This window comes from Malania oleifera, chromosome 3, assembly GCF_029873635.1.
Source record: "Malania oleifera isolate guangnan ecotype guangnan chromosome 3, ASM2987363v1, whole genome shotgun sequence".
NCBI classification, from domain to species: Eukaryota; Viridiplantae; Streptophyta; class Magnoliopsida; order Santalales; family Ximeniaceae; genus Malania; species Malania oleifera.
Window position 1 is genome coordinate 33704734 of NC_080419.1, and position 25120 is coordinate 33729853.

The following is a 25120-nucleotide window of genomic DNA, read 5'->3' on the forward strand; positions in this document are numbered from 1 at the left end:
TGAATTTGTCCTCATTTTTTTTTTTTGTCTTAACACTTAAAATAAAAATTAAGGAATCAAATCATCATTTTAATACATTATTAAATAAAAATAAAAATATCAATATAATAATACACACATTTTTTTGGAATAGGTATAGCACCACTCTTAAGACTTAATGAAGCAAAGAGCAGTTACAAACTTACAAGTTACAAGAAGTCCAACTACATACCATAAAGCCGCTTTCCTAACTGCTAAGGAGAGAATCGAGCCAGCTGGCATATCCTAATTAGTGCCACGTGTCAGAAAGCACCTTCATTTAAGCCGGACACGGAGGCTATGAAAGTGGCAAAGCAGGCAGGCAATTGTTCTTCTAACGGAGAGACATACAGAATACACTTCACTCGGTGGTCCAGCTCAGCACCCACCTCAGATCCTTAGCGTTTCGCTGTTTCCCCTTCCCCCCCTCCCTCTTTATTCCAATTAATTCAGTATTTTATTAATATGAATTAACACTTCAATATCTCGCGCCCTTCGAGATTCCAACTCGACCTTCCAATTTCGCGCGATAAATTAAAAAAAGGCAAAACACTAACGCCCACTCTCGGCGGGCAGTGTCCAGACGCGAGCTGTTGCACAAAGAACTGTTTTTTTTTTACAAATAATAATAGTAATAATAATAAAAATAATAAAGGTCAGCTTCAACTCACACAAAAATGGTGGTGGTGGGATCGTCATGTGGCCGAAGTGGTCTCCGTCTAGTTCTTCTCTCTGCGCTGCTGCGGAATTTGGTTCGCGTGCGTTGCTAGGGTTTGGTACCAGTGTGCTTTTCCGGCGTATCGGAAGGTCATCTGTCGCTTCCTTTCTGGATTTATTTGTTCTATTTTTTTGGCCTTTTTGCAGTGACTTGATTTTGACTTATTCGTTTTTTGGAATTTAGGTTTTATATTAGTGCCTGGGAGCGTATTTAATGTGTTTCGAGGCATTTGGATGCAGGATTTTGTTAATTGGTGTTTTAGATCGGTTGACGTTTTCAATTCGTTGGTTAGTTGTCTGATGTTGTTTAATTTTGATTATCACTGTGGTCTGTTGCTTTTAATTGCGTTGGTCATGGTTTTATTTCGAGGCCTTGTTTGTTTACTGAAAAAGCTGAAAGGAGAATTTTGAGTATTGGTTGCTTAAAAGTGAGAAGCTGAACTCAATTAAGCTAAGCATCTGGTTTGGATTTAAGAGGATTATTCTTTTCTTTTATTTTTTTCCCTGCATTTTACATAACAATCAAGAAATGATGTGCTGCATTTTACTTTCTTATGTTATCCTCCAGCTTCTCAGCAACCAAAGAGAGATTCTTCCTTTTCCTTTTCCTCTTCCTCTTCCTCTTCCTCTTCCTCTTCCTCTATTTTTGTTCATCTTCTTTTTGTTTCTTAAATTAACATCGTCCTCATGGTAGATTATGAATTTTAAAGTGCAATTGGTTTGCAATAATTAAGAATGCAAATTTTGTGATTTTCTTATGCATCTTTTGTTTTTTTGTCCACACAGAATGCATGTTTTGGGTCATTTCGGACTAGATGATGCGATGAAATCTGCATAATATTGCCAATTGATGAACTGAGCACTCTTTGTAATTCAAGTGAAAAAGGATAAGCATTTAGGTGTGTGGATTTGTTACAACTAGGTTGAACAAAGAGAATGGAGTCGGTGAAAAGTTGGTTTACTAAATTTAAATCAAGAGATAAAGGGAAGGCTTTGAAGAAGAAGGAATCTTCGAATACTGGAAGAGATGGGTCAAAAGCACCAGCCAGTGAGGAAGCACCTTCAAATGCAACCAAACAGAAGGTTGCAGCTGCAAAGCAGTATATAGAAAACCATTACAAGGCACAGATGAAGAACTTGGAGGAGAGGAAAGAGAGGTATGACTTTCATTCCTTTCAGTGGTGATTAGTTCAAATATCATAGATCATTGTAGGGACTAGGGACAAAAAGAAGAGCAAAATGTATAACTCATCATGGTTGCAGCATTCATCTTTTCATCCATGTGGTTGCTTGCTTAAAAGTGTTGTGGTTGTGGTTGTAAGATGGTGTTTACTATTTGCAAGACAAATTCCTTTGTTTTTAATATTTAGAACTCACCTTTTCTAGTTTTCTTTTTTTGCTTTTTTCTCTCTTTTCTGAGGCCCGTTAGGTAGTCTATTCGCATTGAAAACCCTTTTTCACATCCCTTCCCAAGGTTTGAATTCAAAAGCTCCAACATCAACTCATAGGATCAACCACTGGGGCTCCTCTGGAGGGCCACCTTTCATAGTTTCTTATCATGAAACTATTTGATTTTGCCTGCTTGAAAAGAAATAGAGGGTCTTTGGTCATTGATTCTTAAGAAACATTATTTGTTTCTAGCATTTATGTTCTAATTTTTATTTTTTGAACTATTTTGTATACCAACACTTCATAATTTCATGTATCTCCATGAATACTTGTAGTAAAAAATAACTTTATGAAGGTTTACAATACATGCACTATCAAGAGGAGTTTGTCTTCTCCTAAATTGTGTGAGAATTGATAACAAAAAGAATTTTATTCTAAGAAGAAAAAAGATACAAGGAGGAGGATAAGTTGTCCTTCTACAAGAATAATAAATGACAAAGAAACTAAAAAAAAGGAGATAATCTGGCCACCAAAGCCATCCAATCCTATTTGAACTCTATAAAACAAGCTACTTTTCATAATTAGGTACTAAGCACAAGCGAAATGATATGTAAATGAAACGTAGCTACGTTTTCATAATTAGCTACATATTAGGGATAATTTCACGTGTAAATGATATTGTTCTTACAAAAGAAAGACAATAACCTAATTTTTGGCTTGCATGATGGCGCCACATTTTTAGTAATGGTCTCTTTTCCCTATAAAATTTAAGTTGTTTGACTAAAATTTTACGACTAACTGTACTTTGGTTTTGTTTGTCTCATGTCCATAAATATCTGAATCACATATCCACATTTGCTCCTCAAGGACGTATCTTAATTACTTATACTGTGGCCACTTTGAATATAAGCTGAAACTTCTTAAAATAGTTTTAGTAAACTCTCTGATTAATAAATATGATTGGTGCTTATAGACTAGAATTGTCCTGGAACAGTCATAAAAAAGATATGTATAAGATTGTTGAGCCCAGTATTTGAAAAGGACATTATTTATCAATATGTTTATGTATACTAAATGTATATCCCCTAAAAAAGGGATAACATAAAAATTATCAGAATTTAAAAAAGGAAAAAATTAGTTCAAGATATGCTTGCGTGGTTTGAGCATTTGAAGATAATATTGTGAATGTTCTTATGTGACTGATACCATTAAAAGATTAAAGAAAAAGGGGGAGTTTTGGCACAAAGGATATATTCTTAGGAGTTAGGACTAGCACACAATAGCTTCCTATATTCTGGATGTGGTTTATTAGCCTATTACTTTTATGTGGTTTGCTATTCTAATTTTATTGTAGGCATATAGAACTCTATATTTAAGCATATCACTAGTGTACGTTGCTCCCAAAACTCATTGGAGGCTTGAGGAAGACATGATGTACACAGCCTTTCATCTATGCTTTCTAAGTTGTTTTGTGATTTGAACATGTGATGTCCTGGTTTAGCCTGTATGGGTGTAGCCTGCCCTTGTACGCCTAGCTGCTACGAAAAGAATAAAAAAGTGCTCACCATAATATGGAAATCTCTGGTCTGTAGTTCATTTAATAATGTGTAGCAAATTTTGAAATGAACATTTATGGTTAAGTTCTCATATCTTGATGCTCCTATACAATTTTGTTAGGTTGCTGTTATAATATAAGGTTCTACTTGTCACTGGATTCTTAAAAGTGCTTTTATACTTTTCACCATCTTTAGCAATGTTGTTGCTTCTTTTTATTTTATTTTTTTGCTTTAATAAATTATTATTGTTATTATTATTTGTGTATTTCTTTTTTTTTTGGCATTGATTCCAAACCAAGCTATTATTCTGTCTCCTTTTATCTTCTTTGGGTATAACAACTTCCTGGGTAGACTAATATCTTATGCTTTCCTTTGTTTTTCATTGGGTGGAATCAATCACACTGTGCTTCTGCTTTTCATTAATCACCTTTAGACCATTTTTGTTTTTAGAAAAAGAAATTCATTAATGTGTCAAAGAGAGACTTGCATAGAAAGGAGGATAAGATATCCTCCTAATGCAAATGCAAGCAAAGTAAAAAAAAAAAACAATTACGTCGAAACCCATTTCCAATCCCTCTGTAGATCCGGCAACAACATATCTTGAAAAAAGCCTAAAGAATGAGCCTTAAAGGAAGCCCTGAAAGTAACTCTATCCCAAAGAAAATGCACAGAATTTGCTTTGTCATTGAAGATCCTTGCATTCCTTTCAGTCCATAGAGTTGAAAAAAGGCCAAAAGCATATCTCCATGAAGCTGTTCCCCTCTTGCTCCTTCCAAAGCCTCTGTATTGCACCATCAAAACAAATCAAGAGAGAAGCATCAGAGCCTCTTAAAAATATGAAGAAAAGAAAAATCCCAAGCTGCCTAGCCACCCTACAAATGGAGAAACTAATGATCGTTGGTCTTGCTCTCTTCCAAACATGGCATATTTGGACTTATGACCTTGTAAAGCCCCCTGATTTGCAGCAAATCATTAGTATTAAGCCTATGAAGAGTCGTACATAAAAAGCCCTGATCCTACAAGGAACCTTTCCCTTCCAAATAAAATGATTCAAGGGAAAATAAGGACTCGGACTTGTTAATATTGGCAAGTTTTATTTTGTGATCTTGTGTTTTTTTATTTTCTTTCTTCTTTTTTTTTCTTTGGTGGTTATTTTATTTTATTTGGTGGACTTCTTCTCCCCGCACATTGTACCTTCCCTTCTTTCTATCTAATATAGTTTCTTTTATCATTTTTTTATAAAAAAAAGCACCCAATCATTTCAACTAGGCAAGAAAAGATTTTGTGGAAAATGAACCAGAAGAATCTCCCGTCCAAATCCTCGAGTCACCACTCATTTAGGTAAAAAAAGAAATCCAGCCCTTGCATCATGGTCATATCCTACTTCTCTCTCATTAAGATTTTTGAAGAAATAAAAATCCCAAGAAAAAGATCCCCCGTCAAAAAAAAAAAATTGAAAAGCATTAATTGATGCATTATGCAAGAGAGAGAATTGGAAAGACAAGGGGGCAAAGGTTCCAAAGAAACCTCACCCACCAAAACATGTTCCTAAAACTGAATGTGATTTTCCATTCCCTACACAATAGTAGTAGGTAAAAGGAAAAAGTAATTGAGCTACTTAAGAAATAAATTCCAAGGGCTTGCATAAGAAACATCGTCATTACCCCTAGTGTCCCCCCCCCCCCCCCTATCCACCCATCCACCCATTCCTATGCATTTCACGCTTGCCTTTAGTAGCCATGCGCCATAAGGAGTCAATCTCCAAAGGGAATCTCCATAACCATTATCAACTAAAGAGATGTTTAGACCCCAAGTTCCCAAGGCCCAAACCCTCCCTCAGACTTGGTTCTTTTAACTTTATCCCAATTAGTTAGATGCTCTCTCTTCTCTTCCCCTGACACTTAACGATGAAAGATCATTCTCTTCAAGGCTAGAGCCACCTCAATTGGAACTCCGAAAGAAAATAAATGGGAATGTTGGGGAGAACAACAAGGGAGTAATACGAACCCCTAAAGATAAGTAGGTTCTCCACCACTCTCTCCACCACCAGCTCCCAAAAAGAAGAAGAGTTAGGATTTCCACGAAGAGGGAGAGCCAAGTAAGCTAGAAACCACTCTAAAATAGTACAATGAGCTAAAGTAGCAAAAGTCTTTAAATCACCCTCATATTAATACATGCAATCCCACTTTTGGGCATGTTTATTTTCAATCCTAGAATTTTCTCAAAAATAGTTGGCAAAGTTTTTCAGAACTTCACAACATTGTCCTCTAGAAACAGAATTGTTTTAGCTTTTATCTTAAATGTACAAATTTCCTTAATTGCATTTGCGTTAAGAAAAAAGAGCTTTTCAAAGGAAGGGCTAAAATCTTCTTTGGTTTCATTTACCATGCATTTATTCTTCGAAGTCACATGGAGAACATTTTTACCAACACTTGGTGTTTGGTTATGTGGTGTTAAATGAATGTAGTAAATGGAGAACCCAACTTAACTATGGATGCCCCTCTCTATTTATAATATATCTCATGTACCTCTTAACCATACCGTTATTACCATTCACTTACATATGTAATAATACAAGGTAACCAGCTAACGCTTCCCCACAAGATGGAGCATAGATATCATCTAGCTTGTTACAAATGAATTTAACCTAAGCATCCCTTAAAGATTTAGCGAACAAATTATCTAATTGGTACATACTTCATGTAATTCATTGTAATAAGCTTCTTAGATTCTTTGAAACATAAGGATAATCAACTTCAATGTGTTTTATCCTTATGAAAGGTTAGATTAGAGGCAATATGAATAGCAACTTGACTACATTTCTCACACATCAACTCCATAGGCTGTGCCCATGGAAATCCAAGTTCTTCCAACAAATTCCACAAGTAGTATGAGCTCATGGACTTAGACTCAACCCATCCAACCACATTCTGATTTTTACTTTTCTAAGATACCAAGTCACCACCAATAAACATACAACACCCCTATTGTGGATCATTTGTCAAAAGGTGATCCAACCCAATTTGCATTTTTCTATCCTTGAACACCAGTAAACATCTTCTAGGTGCACCTTTGAGGTATTGCAAGATTTGATTATCATCCCAATGACTTGTTTGAGGAGAATCAAGGAACTAACTTACAGCACTCATTGCAATTATCATCCCAATGACTTGTTTGAGAAGAATCAAGGAACTAAATTACTACACTCATTGCACAAGGTATGTTTGGTGTGCGACTATGAAGTAATTTAACTTTCCAATAAGTGCTCGTTATCATCAAGGATTAGTCAATATGTCACCCACATCTAATAGTGATTTAGTGTTATATCCATCGGCGTAACATGCTTGGATCCCAACAGGCCAATCTCATCTCTCATATAAAAGATCTAGAATGTTCTTCCTACGTGGCAATGACTTGACAATTTCCATATGAGATTTAAAGACTTCTACACACCCGAGAAATATTTCAACGGTCCTAAATTTTTAGTTGGAACTTTGTTTACAGAAAATGATATAAGTTTTGTATAACTTTGACAATGTCATCCATTTACACTACTAGTAAAATCCTAATGACCACAATACATGATAAAATATAGAGTGAATTCTGCACTTCTCTAAGTACCAAATTACTGTTAAAGAGTTCATATCATACACTGACTTTTTAGACAACTCACCAATGATGACTCCCCCTAAGCAACAAACCTAGGTCGTTGCTCCATGTAGACTCCTCTTGTAGATTACTCTTAGACCCTTGATTTACCTTGACATTGTTAAGGACGTGGTGTGGGCAACTCGTGTGCCAAGGCAGTAGCATGAGATGGCTTGACATGGGTTATCTTGGCATTCGGTTCTAAGGAAGCAGCACATTGTTAGGGATGGGCATGGTTGGGGCCATGGTCCTTGACAAGGTTTCTATGGTGGCTAGTTTCAATTGACATGGTCGGATGGTTAACTCGGGTATGTCAAGTGCCTCATTGACATATGGTGCTGCTTGTACATGGAATAAGTCATGGTTAAGAGTAAACCATGCATGACTCAAGGTGTTCACCCATGGATTCTGTGCAGTGTCAATGTCAAATGCTGCAGTGTTGACATGTTAACTTGGCAACTTTCCTTGTAAGGCTGATATACTTGCTTGTCTGAAGGGTTAATTTGTGGGTTGACATTTGGACATGTTTCTATCCATGTAATTGTAGACATGGTTGGTTATGCCTTGTTGGCAAATGCTTGTTGTGTCCAGCACAACATAGGCAATTGAGACACTAAAGGAAATTCATGCATGGTGTTCCCGCACATGTAATGAGTGTGTAATCCTTGTCTTTGAATAAGAATAATGTTGGGAGGTGTTGCTTTTGTAAATTGTTGCCTTTTATATGTCATTGTTGCTTGTGGATGTCATACTTCATTACGCACACTAGTAGGATTAACCAATGAGTTTGAGATTGTGCATCATTGGCTTAACCAAGTAAGCCACTTGGTGCCATCATGTTGTCAAGATGTGCGCTGTGAACTTAGATCCTATGGCAATTACCATGTGGGAAGGCATTCCGCATTTTGATGCATAGGCCAATGGTAGGTGGTAACAAATGAAAGAAAATAAGCTTGGTGAGCGGGAAGAATGTATTGCCAAACCATACACCTGAGTATAGCCTTTAGCAACAAGACAAACCTTCAAGCAAGTTGAAACATTAAGATCGACCTTCACACTGTACACCTAATTACATTCAACCACAAACTTACCAACAGATTGCAATACAAGCTTAAAATATCACTTTTCTACCAGGCATGCATCCCTTCACTATTACAATTCTCCACCCAAAATGGGATAAGGCTTCAAACATAAACTTGGATAGAGAAACAAAGGATGGAGTAGTAACAATAATACGAAGGTGATAGAAAATTGTAGTAGACCAAGTTAGGGATGGGATGCTTGTACATCTGTGTTTACTATTCCGGATAGCAATGCGAAGGTCAATGTCATGAGTGTCATGATCATTAGACTAGGGAATCAAAGGTGCAATGTTAGAATCTAGAGGAATGCCCCCCTACCTTAAGATGTTGTGTGTACACCACAAATTAGGACAATTCAAATGACCAAAGGCACTAAATTGGGTTGAAGACATAGGAGGATGGCTAGTTAGTGACAATATGCCAAATAAAGAGAATTAGGCGGTGGAAAGCACCCATAAAGATTGGAAAAGGTCAAAAAGAGTCAAAGAGTAATATTTTGAACTCATTGTAGGTAACATCAGGTCGTTAGCACAATTAAGAAACTGCATGTTGTAGGACTATAATAGCAATACCCTTTTTGAGTACAAAATTATCCCAGAATAATTCAATTAAAAGAGCACTAGGATCTAGCTCATCCACGCTTAGAGTTAATTGATGGATAAAGAACATAACCAAATCTACGGGAGGTATTGAGAAAAATGAAGCATCGGGGAAGAGAAGAAAATAAGGTATTTTACCACCGAGCACAAAAGATGGCTTTCTTTTGATGAAAGAGCAAGTAATGACTGAAGTATCACTCCAAAGCACATTGGGAAAAATGGAGCATTAGGGAAGAGAAGAAAATAAGGTATTTTACCACCGAGCACAAAAGATGGCATTTTAGAAAAGATGGCATTCTTTCGATGAAAGAGCAAGTAATGACTGAAGTATCACTCCAAAACATATTGGGGATGTTCATCCCACACAACAAGGTATGAATGATTTGACTTAAATGATTTTTTTTTTTTCTCTTTGCACTCCATTTTGTTATGGAGTGTGGGCACAAGTTAATCATTCCTATGTTATTCATTTAGGTAGTGAAGTGGGTGCTAAATTACTTTTTAGCATTATCACTATGAAGTATTCAAATAGGTAAATTAAACTACGTTTTGGTTTTAGAACAAATAGCACAAGATATTAAATGACTAGAAACATTCTCAATTGACTAAAATGAAGTCATACTCTAATATTCATTAACAAATGTAACAAAATATCAAAAACCCAACTTAGCAAAGACATGACTAGGACCCCAAACATTTTTTTTTTAATTTTGTGATAAACAAAGAATTGTATTAAAAGAGAAGAATGTACATCAGAATATTAGAAATAGAAAGGAAAATAAAAAAGAAAAGAGAATAAGAAATCCTCCCTTTACATCAATAAAAACTAGTTACAAAGAATGCAACCTAAACTGAGAACTAAACTCAATGTAATAGTGCCAACCAATCTGGCTACAAGTCTTCCAACGAAGCATGACGAAAAAACCATTTGCTGACACCGACAACGACGCTAGATATACCGTTCTACTTCAAAGTAAATTGTTAATAGTAGCCACCTTTGAATATTCTAGTGTTCCTTTCCAACCAAACACATCAAATAATAGCCATAGCAGTGCAACACCATGAAGCTTTCCTATCCTTTCCTTTGCCAAAACCCCTAAAAGTTCTGGTATAAAAGGCCTTCAAAGTGTCTGGACAAACCCAATTTTCACCAAATTTACCAAGTAACTTATTCCAAATAGCCAACTTGAAAGGGCAATGAAGAAAGAGATGTACAAAAGTCTCTTCACTCCTCATGCAAAGGGACACAAATGTCAAGGGACGGGACCTTATTAGGTCTTCTCTTCTGAAGCAAATCATTGGTATTAATTCTTTCAAGTATCGCAGTCCAAATGAAAGATTTTATTTTTTAGGAAGCTTTATCTTTCCAAATCAAAGGATGCAAAGCAAAAGGATCAGTAGTAGAATCACAAGTCAAGTAGGTGAAAAAAGATTTACAAAAGAAGTCCTCGGAAGGATTTAAACTCCAAACCCTATCGTCACTCCCTAAATGAACATGAAAAGAGTCGAGCAACCTGGTCAAAAGAACCATCTTATTAATCTCTCATTCATTTACATTTCTCCTGAAATGGAAGTTCCAAGAATGCCCATCTTCTTGCAAAAGAAGAAAAGTAAAAATTGAGGTGTCATGAAGATTTGCTAAATGAAAAAGACGAGGGAAATTACTAGCCGAAGGCATTTTTCCCACCCAATGATCCTCCCAAAAATGAATATGCTCCCCATTACCCATTGTATAATGCACTTTAGGAAGGAAAATAATCATAAATCTAAGATACAAACTTCCAAGGATTCGAATAAGTAATGTTAATTCCCACTTTAGCATCCCACCCATTTTGTGGCGTTCCAAATTTACTTCGAATTACCTTATGCCAAAGAGAATTAGGTTCTAAAGGGAAGTGCCATAACCATTTCCCTACCAAAAAGATGTTTTTGGACACCAAGTTACCAAGGCCCAAGCCTCCCTCTCTTTTTTGGCCTAAAAATATCTTCAACCTACACGATGATCTTTACTACCCTCCACTAGACCATAAAAAATCCCTTGTTAATTTCTCAAACCTCCTCACGAATCTCATAGGGATTCTAAAAAGAGAAAGGTAATACAAAGGGATAGAAGATAGACAAGCATGGGTAAGGGTGATATGACCCCCTAAAGTGAAGAACGCTCCTTTCTACCCGTCTAGTCTCCTCGCCACTCTCTCAAAAACAAGGTCCCAAAAAAGTCCGCATTGGGATTAACACCAAGGGAGACACCTAAATAAGTAATAGACCAAGTCAAAACTGCACAACCAGCTAGCCTAGCAAAAGAATCTACATTAATACCCAGACCCTCTAGACCGCTCTTAAAGAATTTTTGGCTTGGACACTTTCTCAAACACTTGTAAGATAGGCAACAAAATAGAGAAGCAACTTATGTTATCTAACAGGAAGAGAATAGTATCATGTGCGAACTGAAGATGAGAAATGATGCAGTTCTCATAACCTGCCTTAATCCCTTCCACCAACCCTCTATCTACCCCTCTTTAAATACTCAAGACATCAACCACGATAATAAAGAGAAAGGGAGAAAGAGTGTCTCCCTACCTTAGACTCCTGGACACATGAACCAAGATGTGGCCTCGCCATTGATAGAGAAGACCACAGAAGATAGACACCCTCTAATTCATTTCCTCCGCCTCAGGCCGGAACCTTTTCTAGCAATAATCTTGTCCAAGAAGCTCCAGCTCACCCTATCATAAGCTTTCTCAAAATCCAATTTCAACACAAGACCCATCTTATTCCTATGAACAGCATCTTCAACCACCTCATTAGCTATCAAGACAGCATCTAGGATCTGTCGACCCCAAACATCACAATAGAATAACATAAAGGGGTCTATTTATTAACTAGAGAAGTAAATGGGGCCCGATGATGCTTTCCCAATTGACTAGACTGGTGCTCTAAAGTAGACACGGAACTCAAATCTGTAGCCAGCTACTTTAATTTGTCCAAAGAAGGATGACTGAGGTGATGATGGATATAAAGCAGTGTGTGTGGTAGAAGATGATAGTGGCTCAAAATGGTAAAGTTCACTAGCCTCATTGTCCTCCACCAATCCTTCTCTTCTTCAAATCTTGAATAACAACACAACGAAAAGAAGGTTGTCGAATTATTCATTGATTTTGTAATGTTGCTAGCAGACATAAGATTAAAGGGGAATTTATGAATATACAGAACATAATAGAGAGAGACAGAGGAAGTAGGATTTACTGACCACCCCATTCCTTTACTGTGATAGTGGACCCATTGGTAGTAAGTCTTCAGAATAATAAAGAGTTGAAAAGAGATTGGTTGAATGTGTCATATGTAATTTAGGTTCAGTCTACAGCAGGAGAGGGGCCTTTTTTCACAACAACAAATTAGTACTACCGGAATGATTTAAATAAGGGCAAAAAGCAATCATCTTAACATTTATCAGTTTACAGATTGAGACTTCGGTCTTTGTAGTCGACATGCCCCTAATGCATCAGTGGTAGGGATTCTATGACCCAAGGGACTAGCAGGAGAGTTACTGAATGACAAATAAGTTGTTGGGTTACCTATTTAATGCATTTATAGTATGTTTTTCTTCAACTACCAGACCAGCGAGTGTGGAAACTGTGGTAGCTTCTTACCATGAAGATCCCAATGCTGGTAAATTGAATGACCTCCCTATCTACAACGAGCACTTGCCTGGGCTATCTTTATCACGTCCGTCCATATCTCCATGATCTCCTGCTCCTCCGGAACCTCTAATACTACCTAGCTGATTGCAATCACCGTGTGCGACAAATGCAAACCTCTTAAACAAGAAGTTGAGATGGCAACTCGAAGCTGAAGGATGAGTGCTGGTGGAGTGTCACGAGCCAAGTAAGCTTGTCTAGGGCATTGTTCTTGCCTGTGGGCTCTTGTCTTGTGCTCATTTGCTGATGATGCTGGGGCAGCATCAAGGTTCTGCAGCCATGGAGAAATTAGAAGAGAGGAAGGGGGAGGGAGGAGAGAGGAGAAACCAGGGGGAAAACTCAAGTTCAATTCAATTCAAATTCATCAACAGCTGCCTACAATATGGCTTTCATACATTATTTATAAGAAAGCCTCCAAACACATGAAATTACACATATACCCCCAAGACAACATGAATTAGATACCAGCCCCTAGAATATGCAAATACTACAAAAAAGCCCCCAAATACACATAATACTATCTTAATTAAACTAAACACATTGTAATCTACTAATTAAACCCAACAATTCTCAATACAATTTTCCTTAAGTAGTCTCCGACATGGATCTCCCCAAAATCTTGCTTCTTGTCCTACATCAGCTGGGTAACCATCTTGTAAGTAGTAGTGTAGGACAGATGTTGTGGGTTGAGTAGCATACTAGTAAATAAGTGGAGCATGACTCCTCTGTCATATCATAGTGATGCCTAGTGCTAAAGTAAGAACAGCATAGAAAGCTTAGGAGAGGGTGAAAGGTAATCAATCTTGTGCAAGTCACTAGCATTGTGGGCCTGTTTAGCTTACTTGCCTCTCTGGCTACACACATGTTGCCTACCTATGAAGATGTAATGAGATTAATTATGCATATGATTCACTTGTCCACTGCATACTTACTGCTTGCTGCTTACTTTGTATATGATGCTTGTGGGTATGTTAATGTGGTGTATCTGCAATTAACTTTAACTAATTAAAGCTTGTGTGCAACAACTAGTGCTACAGAGTCTTCACACAGTGTGAAGCCCGTGACTAGGAGGCACAAAGTACATGAGCATAAACATCAGCAGAAGAATGCAATTCTTCTTTTCCAATAATCTGCGATCCGACTTGCTCAAACTCAAGTTTCAGACCCATGAAAAGCCAAAGACTCATGTGTTCCCTCTGGTTCTGCATCTCACAAACAGTGTCTCTTATGGATGCACAATGCTGATTTGCTCATGGAGAGATCATACATACATGTCAGCTTATGGAATATAGAAGCTAGACATTGTCCCAAACCTCCTCACACACATAAAAGTGCATACATGTTCACATTTGTACAATCTGGGAATCTGTGATTGCATTGAATTCATAGTGATGAGACAGTCAATGCATCCGTCCCAAATCCATACCTCCTTCAGCTTGTCAAATAAAACTTGACAGCCTCAGACCACTGTAAATAATAATTTCCATTCAATTTCCTTGCCTTAATATGTGGCAACAGTGTATAGGCTTGATATACACTGGCGCACAACCTAACAACTTAAGCTTTTAGATAAACACCTAACATTATATCAAAGCCATGGTTGTCTGGAGATGCTGGGTTCTTGTCTGTTGCAGGCGTTTATTATATGGTTTCTAAAATTATCTTATTCCTTGTAATGGATTTTATCGTTTGGTTATCTCTCCACGTGAAATAGGGCTGCACATGCAAGGGAATGTTAAAGCTTTATATGCATTACTGACCAACAAGGTAACAACTTAGGCTTTAGGCATAGTGATGATCTAACATGCAAAACTCTAGTCGAGAATAAATTATGTTCTAAATGGAAAAAGAAGAAAATAAAACAGAATATTGATTTATATATAACTTAGTAAATTATAACTAATACTCAATGTGAAGTGCCAACTTTGGTTTCTCAATTTCCTACAAAATCTCTATAACTAGCCTATGATGTAGGACAGTTCTAAGTAGCGTTAGTCCTATGGTTGACCTTCTTTGTAGCACACACACAATATCACATTCTATGGGAAGAATTGAATCAACCAAGCATGAACATCACAAACATATTCTAATGATCACTAGTTGTTGAGATTTTGAAAACGTATATGATTGGTTAAAAGCCCTTAGTTGATTATTTCATTCAAGTAATCAAGTTCACTTTAAAAGATGTTATATTAGAAGTCTTAGATCACAAGTCCTAGCATACAAATCAAATATCCCTAAGCACGGTACTAGCAAGCATGTTCATGTTGAAAATTTAGGAAGAGTCAAAGAGAATGAACAAGGATTTTCAATCAAGTATTCGGGTAGAGTTCAAGGCTTACAAGATACCTTTAGGGGCTGTTTTAGATGGTCACGAACAAGGAATTGAAACAAGCTTACCAAAAGATTTGGAATGACAAACACCAAGACACATGAGTACTCTATTGCACCACGAACAAGCTTGTTGATCTTTAGGAATCTTGTGTCAAGAATGAAGCTTGAGGAAGCTTGTGGCTGTGAGCTATGAAAGAGGAGTGGGCATGTAGTGTTGATGATGACATTGATGTTGTCATGGTCTCTCACCACCCAATCTTCGGGGAGACAAAACTTAGCCTCGCACTACTCACTCACAAGGAGAGGGACAAGATTCACAAGTTCAAGCAAAGGCTTCCTTTTTTTAATTGATAATGCAATGATGCCCTTTACAATACAAGTGATGACATATTTATAGCCTTACATGCACATGACTTGCACATGGCTTCTTAAAAGATTAAAGAAAATACAAAAGTAAATAAAACATTTAAAACATAGGTAATGAGGTTCCTAGGAAATAGTTTGTCATAGGAAATAGGTGCCTAGGAACTAGAATAATTATGATAGTGGTAAAATGAAATAAATGCTTCTTGAAAAACAAGACTCTTTGACTTGTAAGTTGTCGTGCTTCTTGAAAAACCAATTTCCAAGCTAACTTCCAAGAGAAGCTTCAATTGTTGCAAATAAAGTTCACATCCAATGGTGGACTTTGGGTGGTCGTTCACGTGTCACAATATTCACGAAAGATACTCGAGGTGCATGTTGATCCCCATCGGCCTAGCTTTTGTGGATTGTGGAATGGTAAATTGAAGGAAGTTTTGTGAGTTATCTCAGCCTAATATTATTATATAGCAAACTTATGTATGGAACTATAAAATGCTAACTAATATACAATATTCCCTAAGAAATATGTTGACCTCTTACTTATAAACTAACATAATTACATAATGACAATATTTCCCCATATAAATGCCCACAAATTTGCAAAATTAAATTATAACTTCATTTGTATTGATTCGAAATTGATAAACTTGGAGGCATATAGCCTACTATAAGTATTTTGATTTTTATAATAATGGGATCATGGAGAGTTATGTTTTGATGGGAATGAGGTTCTGTCATTATTGGTGTGATCAAGGCTACGTGCAAGAGGCGCAAAATCAAGTTTTTGAGACTGAGCCATTGCCTTAGAAGGAGGTTGCTATGACTAATGCCTTAAATTTCGATTTCAACTCAAATTTTGAAGCTCCAAAAGTATGGAAATTTCGACGGAAACTTAGATTTCAATGTCAATTTTGATTTCGATTTGAAAAAATAATGGAAATCAATAGTAAAACATGCAATTTTTTTATGAAACTTTAGAAATGGTTAATAGATGTAATATTATAAGTTTTAGGACTAATATTTTACAAGTTAAATGCATCTATGTTGTGTATGAGGTGGAAAAATTCAATATAATTTGTGTATCAAACATATTTGTATTGTAATGTGCATCGAACATATTCAGTTGATACAAATTAAATTCCTAAATCATTTAAAGATTATTTGTTATACAAATAATGATAATTTAGACATGAAAAATGGTTAGATAAAAAACTTGCTGTAAGTTTATTTTTTCATATAATTTCAAAAGCCCTTGTAATAATTGATCTTTTTGTTTCAATAAAAAATAAAATAAATTAAGAAATAAATTTCACTTCGCTCCTAAATCTCTCATTTGAATTCCAAGGAAATTTTGTTTTGTAGTTAAAATTTCGACAAGTTTCGCTAAAATTTCGAGATTTTGATAAATTTTGGATGATTCGTTGAAATTTCAATGGAAATTATGTAAAACGGAAATCGACTGCCATTTTGATTTTGAGGTGACAGAAATCGGTTATTTCAACAATTTCATGTAAATTTAAGACCATGGCATTGACTGAGGTTTGAAATATGGAAGATAGAGGGAGTTGAAACTGATCGAGGGATTATGTGGGATTGAAGTTGGTTTCAGTGCTGCATGTTTACGCTAGAGTTCAAAGCCTTCGAAGGGTTGATGTGAGGACTAATAGGGGATAATGAGGTACTATATTACAGATTTGCACAAATATATATAGGCTTAAAGTAGAATTGATGCTGCGCCTCTGCAGGGATAGATCTAATGGGGAAGAAGAGAGTGCTACTGAACTGGCGATTTAAATCAGCAATTAGTGACATCTTCCTATGTTCATGGGCATGTGTTTGAAGCAAAGTGTAGTCTCCAATGCTAAGAAGCTATAATGATTTAATGAACTCTCAGACGCCTTGAAAATTTGGTCCAATTCCTCAACTACGTATGGGTGAGTGAACATCAAAGAGAACCAAATCAGTAGCCTATATCTTTATGAGTACTTTGTGTTCAGTTTACCGGTGGTAATGCCCGCCTCTTTGTTGGTTTTTGAAGATTTCATTGAGAGAACATCCACATCATTTGGTAGTTCATGCTTTTTTGGCCTAGCAAGCAATAACTCAGACTTCACTGATGAGCAACCTATGCTAAGTTTTTAAAGAGATTACCCTCAAATGAAGTAACAGAGGATAAACCTTTTCAGTATTAGTGTTACCAAATGCATATCTGTTTGGTCCAAAGGTGTTTCTAGCTTTGAAATACTCAATTTTAGGCTTCCCTATAATGCTTAATTTGATTTTATTGTGTAATCCAAGTGAAAAGGAATGCTTCTATCTGAGAAAATTTCCTATGTTTTCTTTTCAAGTTTGTGAGGAAAGAAAACATGAAATGAGATTTTATCTTGGGTATCAACTTAAGGTAAGCATGCACACATTTATGGGATACTGGAATTTTATTTTCTGTAGTTAATGTTCATTCGTAGATGTTAATTATATGGTTGATGCTTATAGTCCGATTCTGGTTTATTGCACATGAATAGTTTTGCAAACTCTCATGTGTAAGTCTCTGTAATTGTTGATTGTTTTGAATTTTTATTATTTAGAAATTAGAGGTGATGGTGTTTCTGTACCTTTTGTGTTACTGCAGACGTAATATATTAGAAAAGAAGCTGGCTGATGCTGATGTCTCTAAGGAAGAGCAGAACAACCTACTAAAACATTTGGAAAAGAAGGAAACAGAATATATGCGCATCCAGAGGCATAAAATGGGTGCTGATGATTTTGAGCCGTTGACAATGATAGGAAAGGGTGCATTTGGAGAGGTATGACCTTTTCTATTTACTTTATACTGGATTGTGTCCATTTCTGATTAAATTATTGTGTTTCCATCCTCTTGAACTATTCATGGGTTGATTTTGATGACCATTTATTCAGCTTGCTGTTGTCTTCAGTTCAGTTTGTCAACCATTTAATATAGTTTGTAACTAGCAAACCTGGTATCAAATCATGTTTTTATCTATTATTGCTTTACCTATTGTCATTGTATCTTCTCTCGCTCTCTCTGCATCACTTGGATGGTGGAATGATGGTAGGTAGTAATAGAGAGGTGACAGGAAATGGAAATCTCCAAGTTCTATGCTGAATAAAGTACATCATGGTTTTGCACTTGCTTATCTGCACATCACAACCTGTATCATATGGTGTTTTTCCCCTGTTCAAGCGTTACTCGTTTCGGTGTCTGAAGTCTACGAATAAAGCCTAGCTTTTATTTTTTGCATTCAGAATTACATAAAACGATCAAATATTTCAAAATTTGTTGATAAGTGGTGTTCCATGTATCGTATTAATAAATTTGAATTGCTTGGCAGCTAGTTGTGAGGCTTTTGACAACTGGCCATATAAAGATAAGCAGCTTATTGAGATTCTTCTGGACTATATTTGGCTATGCTATTGTTATATTGAAATTTAGTGAATCTCTTGATTTCATTTTATAACCTTTTGTCTGTCTGGCACAGGTTAGAATCTGCCGGGAGAAGACTACTGGTCATGTATATGCTATGAAAAAACTTAAGAAATCAGAGATGCTTCGAAGAGGCCAGGTGCACATTTTCTCAGGCTTGTGAGGCCAACTCATTGGTGTTTCTGTTCATTATGCTTATTGCCACACTGCTCTTCAAATTTGTTTAGGTTGAACATGTGAAAGCTGAAAGGAATTTGCTAGCAGAGGTCGATAGTAATTGCATTGTCAAACTTTACTGTTCTTTTCAAGATGAAGAGTTTCTTTATCTCATAATGGAATATCTACCTGGGGGAGATATGATGACCTTATTGATGCGGAAGGATACACTGACAGAAGATGAGGCTAGGTTTTATGTTGGAGAAACAGTTTTGGCTATTGAATCCATCCATATACATAACTACATTCACAGGTTTGTGAAAGATTGTCTTGATTGAATAATGGGATCCTTTGAAAAATTTGTTATTGAAGTCTTGTTCGATTACATCCGGAGGAATAACCCTTGTTCATTTGTATTTTACAGGGATATCAAGCCCGACAACTTGTTGCTTGATAGATATGGTCACATGAAATTGTCAGATTTTGGATTATGTAAACCATTAGACTGCAGTAATCTACATGAGAAGGATTTCTCTATGGCAACTAATCTTAGTGGGGCTCTTCAAAGTGATGGACGCCCAGCAGCACCAAAACGCACGCAACAGGAGCAACTGCAGCATTGGCAACGGAACAGGAGAATGCTTGTAAATTTCTTACTGCCATGATACTAAAACTACTTTTTTTATTTTTGTAATATTGATCCTGTATCAATTAGGATAAAAGAGGCAGCTACTCTTAAGTATGTGTTTCCTTTATTACGTACAATGAAGGGGTTGTTCTATGGATTTGTACTGTGTCATAAATATAAGACTTGCAGCATACTAGTCTAGTTATGCCTTGAGAACTCAAGAGAGTGAGAGAGACCTTGTGTTGACCTCCGTTGTGTGTCAAAAAAGTGCACTTTAGCTAGCGTCTTTGCAGGATTGCATGGTTCTGTCATCTAAAACTTTTACAATGGAATGCTACAGGCTTATTCTACGGTTGGTACACCTGACTATATTGCCCCTGAAGTCTTGTTGAAGAAAGGATATGGAATGGAATGTGATTGGTTAGTATTTAAAAAATGTGCTCTTTTTCTTGATATTTTTTTCAGTAATTGCTCACAAATGAGATATGTTTATACAGGTGGTCACTTGGTGCTATCATGTATGAAATGCTTGTGGGGTATCCTCCTTTTTATTCAGATGAGCCTATGTCAACTTGTAGGAAGGTAATATTGGGAATATTTATTTTTTTTCAATATCTTACATGCGATCATTTAAATGTTTGTTTAGCTGGGGTATTCAGCCATCGGCTTTGTACTTTATTATCCTTTCAGTTGCATCCATGCTTTTCTATATTTTATTTTTAAAGATTTTTTTCTGACATGCTAATCCAAATATTTTCCTGTTGGGATTCTTGCTTTTGCATTGCTGCAAACTAATATCTTTCAATAAAGTGTCTTTTATTTTTATTGGAATTGTTTTAAATAGGATGAATTTGGAAAATTATATTGGGTCTGTTGGATGATAATTTCAAACCCAATTAGTTGGAACGTGCACTACCACCTCCCAGTCATGTAATAGAAGTCTATGGGTACAAAATTCATCATTAGCAGTTTTGGCTTGGCTCAGTCGCTCATATTAGCATTTATTATATTCCTTTCTTCAGATGTTGAATTGTTATTTTATAGTTGCTGATAAACATAAGATATGTGATGCAGATATACTTTAAAATTTTGTACTTATATCTTGATTTAACAATTTTGTTCTAGCCAATTGTTATTTTCTTTTGGTATCTTCATTAACTGATAAAATACTGCCCCTGTTTTCTTATTTTTGCAGATAGTAAACTGGAGAACTCATTTAAAATTTCCAGAAGAAGCAAAGCTGTCTCCAGAAGCAAAAGATCTTATTAGTAAGCTCTTGTGTAATGTTGACCAAAGGCTAGGAACAAAGGGTGCAGATGAAATAAAGGTGTTGTGTGGTGTGTTCCATTCTGAATTCTTAGGTTTGCTTCAAAAATAGGTTTGCAATTTGGAAATCAACTTGTTTGGCCATCATTTTCAGGCTCACCCATGGTTTAAAGGTATTGAATGGGACAAATTGTACCAAATGGAAGCTGCATTTATTCCCGAGGTCAATGATGAATTAGATACTCAAAACTTTGAAAAGTTTGAAGAGGTAGAGTTGTCCTTCCATTAGGGTTTATGTTATGTTATGGATACACTTTTTTCAAGTCATTGTAGTAGTATTTTTTGTTCTTTAATGTTGCTGCAGGCTGACAATCAAATGCAGATGTCATCAAAATCAGGCCCCTGGAGGAAGGTTGGTATAGGAGTATCTATTATTGGCATTGTAATCCCATAGAGCTTTTTGTATTAGTATCTGTGTTGATTTTCTAAATATTAGCTTCCACAGGAGTACCATACTGGTTTTGGTTTCTTCCAAATTGGTGAGCTAGAAATTTCCTTCTTGTTAACTGTCTCATGACTCACAAGATGAAAAAGATCCATTGATTTTCTTATGAGACAAAAAAAGTCCTTTTGGCAATGTTCTGTCCTTGCATCCATATAATTGTATTAGTTGTTCACAAGTAGGATGGTTTGGAGAATATTCATTTCAATACTACTTTATGGCCATGGGCAGTCACTTCATTAGAACAAAATCACTTGCACGGAAATCATTTGCAGTTTGAAGATGTTATCAGTTACAATTGCAGTTCAATCTGTTGGGATAATGGATAATAGGGTTGCAGCTTGTGAATTTGTATTTATTGGAAGAAATATCTTTCAAAATACTCCATTTAGTCTCATTTGTTCATGAACTGTAGTATTCCTAAGAAAATAGGTACATATTAGTATTGATTTAACTTTTGAGATTGATGAAAGTCATGAAACTACAAAATGTGAAGCAGTGTGTAGGTTTTTTTTTCCCCATTTCCTTTATTGCTATTACTGATTGTGTGTTGTTTTTGAGGTCTAGGCATTGATCCTTTTTGGTTGCACTATTTTCTTTTGCTGCAGATGCTCCCATCCAAGGACATCAATTTTGTAGGGTACACATATAAGAACTTTGAAATCGTTAACGACCATCAAGTACCCGGCATTGGTATCAAATTTTCCTTCACCATATTCTTCTCATTCTATTTATTATTTTTCTTATTTGAGCAGTTTTTAAACTTTTTTCCATGATGCTCAACATTTTAGATGGACATGTGCACACTGTTTCTCCCCCTTATCCAGTTATTTTTCACTTATTCTCCATGGAATCAACCAAACAACCTTAGTCAAACTTTGAATTTTCAAAAAAATCACTCATAATAAAGAAAAGTGGATGGGATATTATAGGTGTTCATTTATCTAGCCCACATACACAAGACCCTAACACTAGTGACGAAAAGTCATGACCTGGTATGCCCAGCATGTTTTACAGTATAATGCTGTCTTTATCTTAATGCATGTTAGCCCGTGTATGCTTTGTTGAAATCACCAGACACTAACCCTATTGATGCCTGCGTGGCATGAACATGTAGCTGCTCATCAAATTTTGGTCTTACTGTGGTTTTTATGTTCTTTTAATACACTTTTATAAAAAAAAAAAATGTGTATTTTTTAATACTCACTGATATTAAAGTCCTGAAATATAAATTCCATTCATTGCTAGTTAAAAAAATTGGTTGTCTTAAAAACATGTTACCTTCAAAATACTGATGAGATCTGATCCCCCCCCCCCCCCCCCCCCCCCACCCAAGCCCCCGAAAAACAAAAGGCATTTTACCTTGAGAATAAAATTTCTTCTTGTTGTAATTGTGCTGTTGTAAAATATGTTACTGTTTCAGGATCTCACAAATCAATTTCAGAAAAGAAATAAAAATTTCAAAAATGGTGTTTAGATTGTGTTACTTTATTACATCGTCATATGAGGACAATTCTAAAATAGCAAGTGTGGTGTAATGGAGAGGCATAATGGTAAGAATGAAAGAAATGACAAGTTGCTAGAAGGATATTGGACTGACCTAGACTTTTTTTTCAATAAAAAAAGGTATAAAAGGAAAATTGGGCACAATTTTATGGAATTAAGAAGCAGCAGCAGCAGAAGAGATTGCCGTTATTCTGTTTGATTTGCTCATATTTGATGAATATGGAAAAAAAAAAACTGGGTAATTGGAGGCATTCTGTACCCCATAAAAGTGTGTGTGTGTGTGTGCATGTGTGTGTGTGTGTGTGAGAGAGAGAGAGAGAGAGATTGTTCTCATTGTAAAATGACATGCAGCAAAATATGGATGAGTTTGAACTATCACTTCAAATTATTTTTCTGCATCTCAATCATTGGGGAATACATATTTTACCTAAAATTGAGTTTCATCAGAAAAAAATTTTGCCTAGATAATTGTAACATAAGAAAATATGTATTTTCTGATTCCCGTGGCCTAAGATGAGATCAGGCAGGATTATCTTTGCTGATTGAGAAAGAACAATGCTGTTTCTTTTGTATTTTTCTTTTTTATTGAACCAAAGTTCATCAGTTGTCATGTGCAAATATTTCTGCAACTTTTGAGTTCAGCTGTAATTTTTATACATGCTGTTTTAATTCCTTCTCACAGCTGAATTGAAAAAGAAAAGCGCAAAGTCTAAACGGCCGTCCATCAAGACGCTTTTTGGTGGGTACTCATTTTTTTTTTTCCAGCGCTTTCAAACGTTTGTATTTCTATTTTTGTTCTGTGGTGGCTACTGTATAGTAATAAGTGGGCATCCCCGGGCTACAAGGCTCTCCTTTGGGAGGGTAGGGGGAGGGTCGTCAGAGCATATGCAGTCTTGCCCCTATTTTATGCAGAGAAGCTGTTTCTTTTGACTCAAACCCATTGGTGTTGAGTTTATTGCTTGTACCTAGGGGCCAGAAGTTGTCAGGCGTAACATGGGCAACAGAATTTCTAACCTTTGCCGAGTTGAATCTGTATCTGTGAAAAAAAAAATTCTTTGCCTAGTTTTGATTTTTCTTGGACATATGCAAAACTCATTTCTTTGTTGGTCATGTCCAAATGATACTCCCTCCTGTTACCATTGTCCCAGCCAGCTGACATATCAAACCATGAAGCGAGTTGTGACTACTAGAATTTGAGTGAGAATAATGCCAGCTAAATTGATATTAGCCACTCCCATCAAATGCTTGGTTTCCAGTTGCATCTGGTTCTTGGGAATTTTTTCATTCCACTGTTGGTGAAACAATCTTAAAAGTTGCAGTTAGCTTTATGAATTGTCTGAAAAAATGACTACTTCTGAGACCGGTTTTATTTCTTTTTTTGACATCTCTGGTGACCATCTTTTTGCAATTTGGATATCAGGATCCATCATGGGTGAACAAAAATATCAAGACTGAAAATCAATTAAGCATTAACCTGGGTTTCTTTGATGTCATTTCTTTACTCTGTTACTACTTTGTTTCACTTGTTACAGATGATGATTCAAATGCGGCTGGTAGTGAGTTTGCTCAAGGGAGCTTTCTCAACATGTTGCCTCCCCAACTAGAAGCTCCCCAGAAACACAACGAATCCCATAGACGGCAGCAATAATCTCGCGTTAACATTATTGTATCACCACGTACATCCTACCTAACAGGATTTTAGTTCTCTTTTAAAAGTGAATTACCTTTTTATTTTCATTGCTTCCTGCGTTTGGATTTTCACTGAAGAGAAGGTATAAATGTTTGAGGCACAAAGAAGTGGGTTTGGAGGTTTTGGATCGTCGTCTTTGTAAAATATTTACTAGAAAATGTATATTTCGATTCTTTGAATAGACAGTCATTGTTCTCTGCCTCTTGTGAAGCTCCCAAAAATTTGTGTAGAATATCTTAATGTTGGTGTCCGGTGTAATTACCTTTCGGTATTTGGATATTGATAACATATCATTTTTTCTTTTGGGAACTGATCTCTCTCTCTCTCTCTCTCTCTCTCTCTCTAGATCATGTTTATCATCTCAGTTCAAGGCTTTGAAAGAGTATTCTTTGATTTGGTTAAAATAATGGAAAAAGGTAAGAATGAATAATGATTCTAGACGTAATTCTCTCATGTGTAGTGGCATTCTTGTATAAATTTTTGTGCTGATAACTTAAGACAAAATTTCTGAATACTTATTTCTTGT

General features: G+C 36.1%; 1 protein-coding gene across 5 annotated transcripts; it reads left to right on the forward strand.

Moving 5' to 3' along the window:
* The first annotated feature begins 531 nt into the window (after positions 1-531).
* Positions 532-24903, forward strand: LOC131151823 (uncharacterized). Of its 5 annotated transcripts, XM_058103247.1 has the most exons (15): positions 532-825; positions 920-1023; positions 1522-1892; positions 18034-18208; positions 18902-18985; positions 19074-19315; positions 19427-19646; positions 19971-20050; positions 20128-20212; positions 20826-20957; positions 21051-21164; positions 21261-21308; positions 22007-22091; positions 23587-23643; positions 24437-24903. In XM_058103247.1, the coding sequence occupies exons 3-15, from the start codon at positions 1672-1674 to the stop codon at positions 24550-24552; spliced, it is 1659 nt and encodes a 552-aa protein (XP_057959230.1). In that variant the 5' UTR covers positions 532-825; positions 920-1023; positions 1522-1671; the 3' UTR covers positions 24553-24903. The 5 variants fall into 5 exon arrangements, with proteins under 5 accessions (XP_057959230.1, XP_057959228.1, XP_057959229.1 ...); XM_058103245.1 differs by having other exon boundaries at positions 23587-24903; XM_058103246.1 differs by lacking the exon at positions 920-1023 and having other exon boundaries at positions 609-825.
* The last annotated feature ends 217 nt before the right edge of the window (positions 24904-25120 follow it).

Coding starts and splice junctions, on each gene's coding strand:
- LOC131151823 (XM_058103245.1), top strand. CDS start 1,672: ATGGAGTCGGTGAAAAGTTGGTTTACTAAATTTAAATCAAGAGATAAA. Junction 20,051..20,127: donor TATGGAATGGAATGTGATTG/GTTAGTATTTAA, acceptor ATGTTTATACAG/GTGGTCACTTGGTGCTATCA. Junction 21,309..22,006: donor AATCAGGCCCCTGGAGGAAG/GTTGGTATAGGA, acceptor CTTTTGCTGCAG/ATGCTCCCATCCAAGGACAT.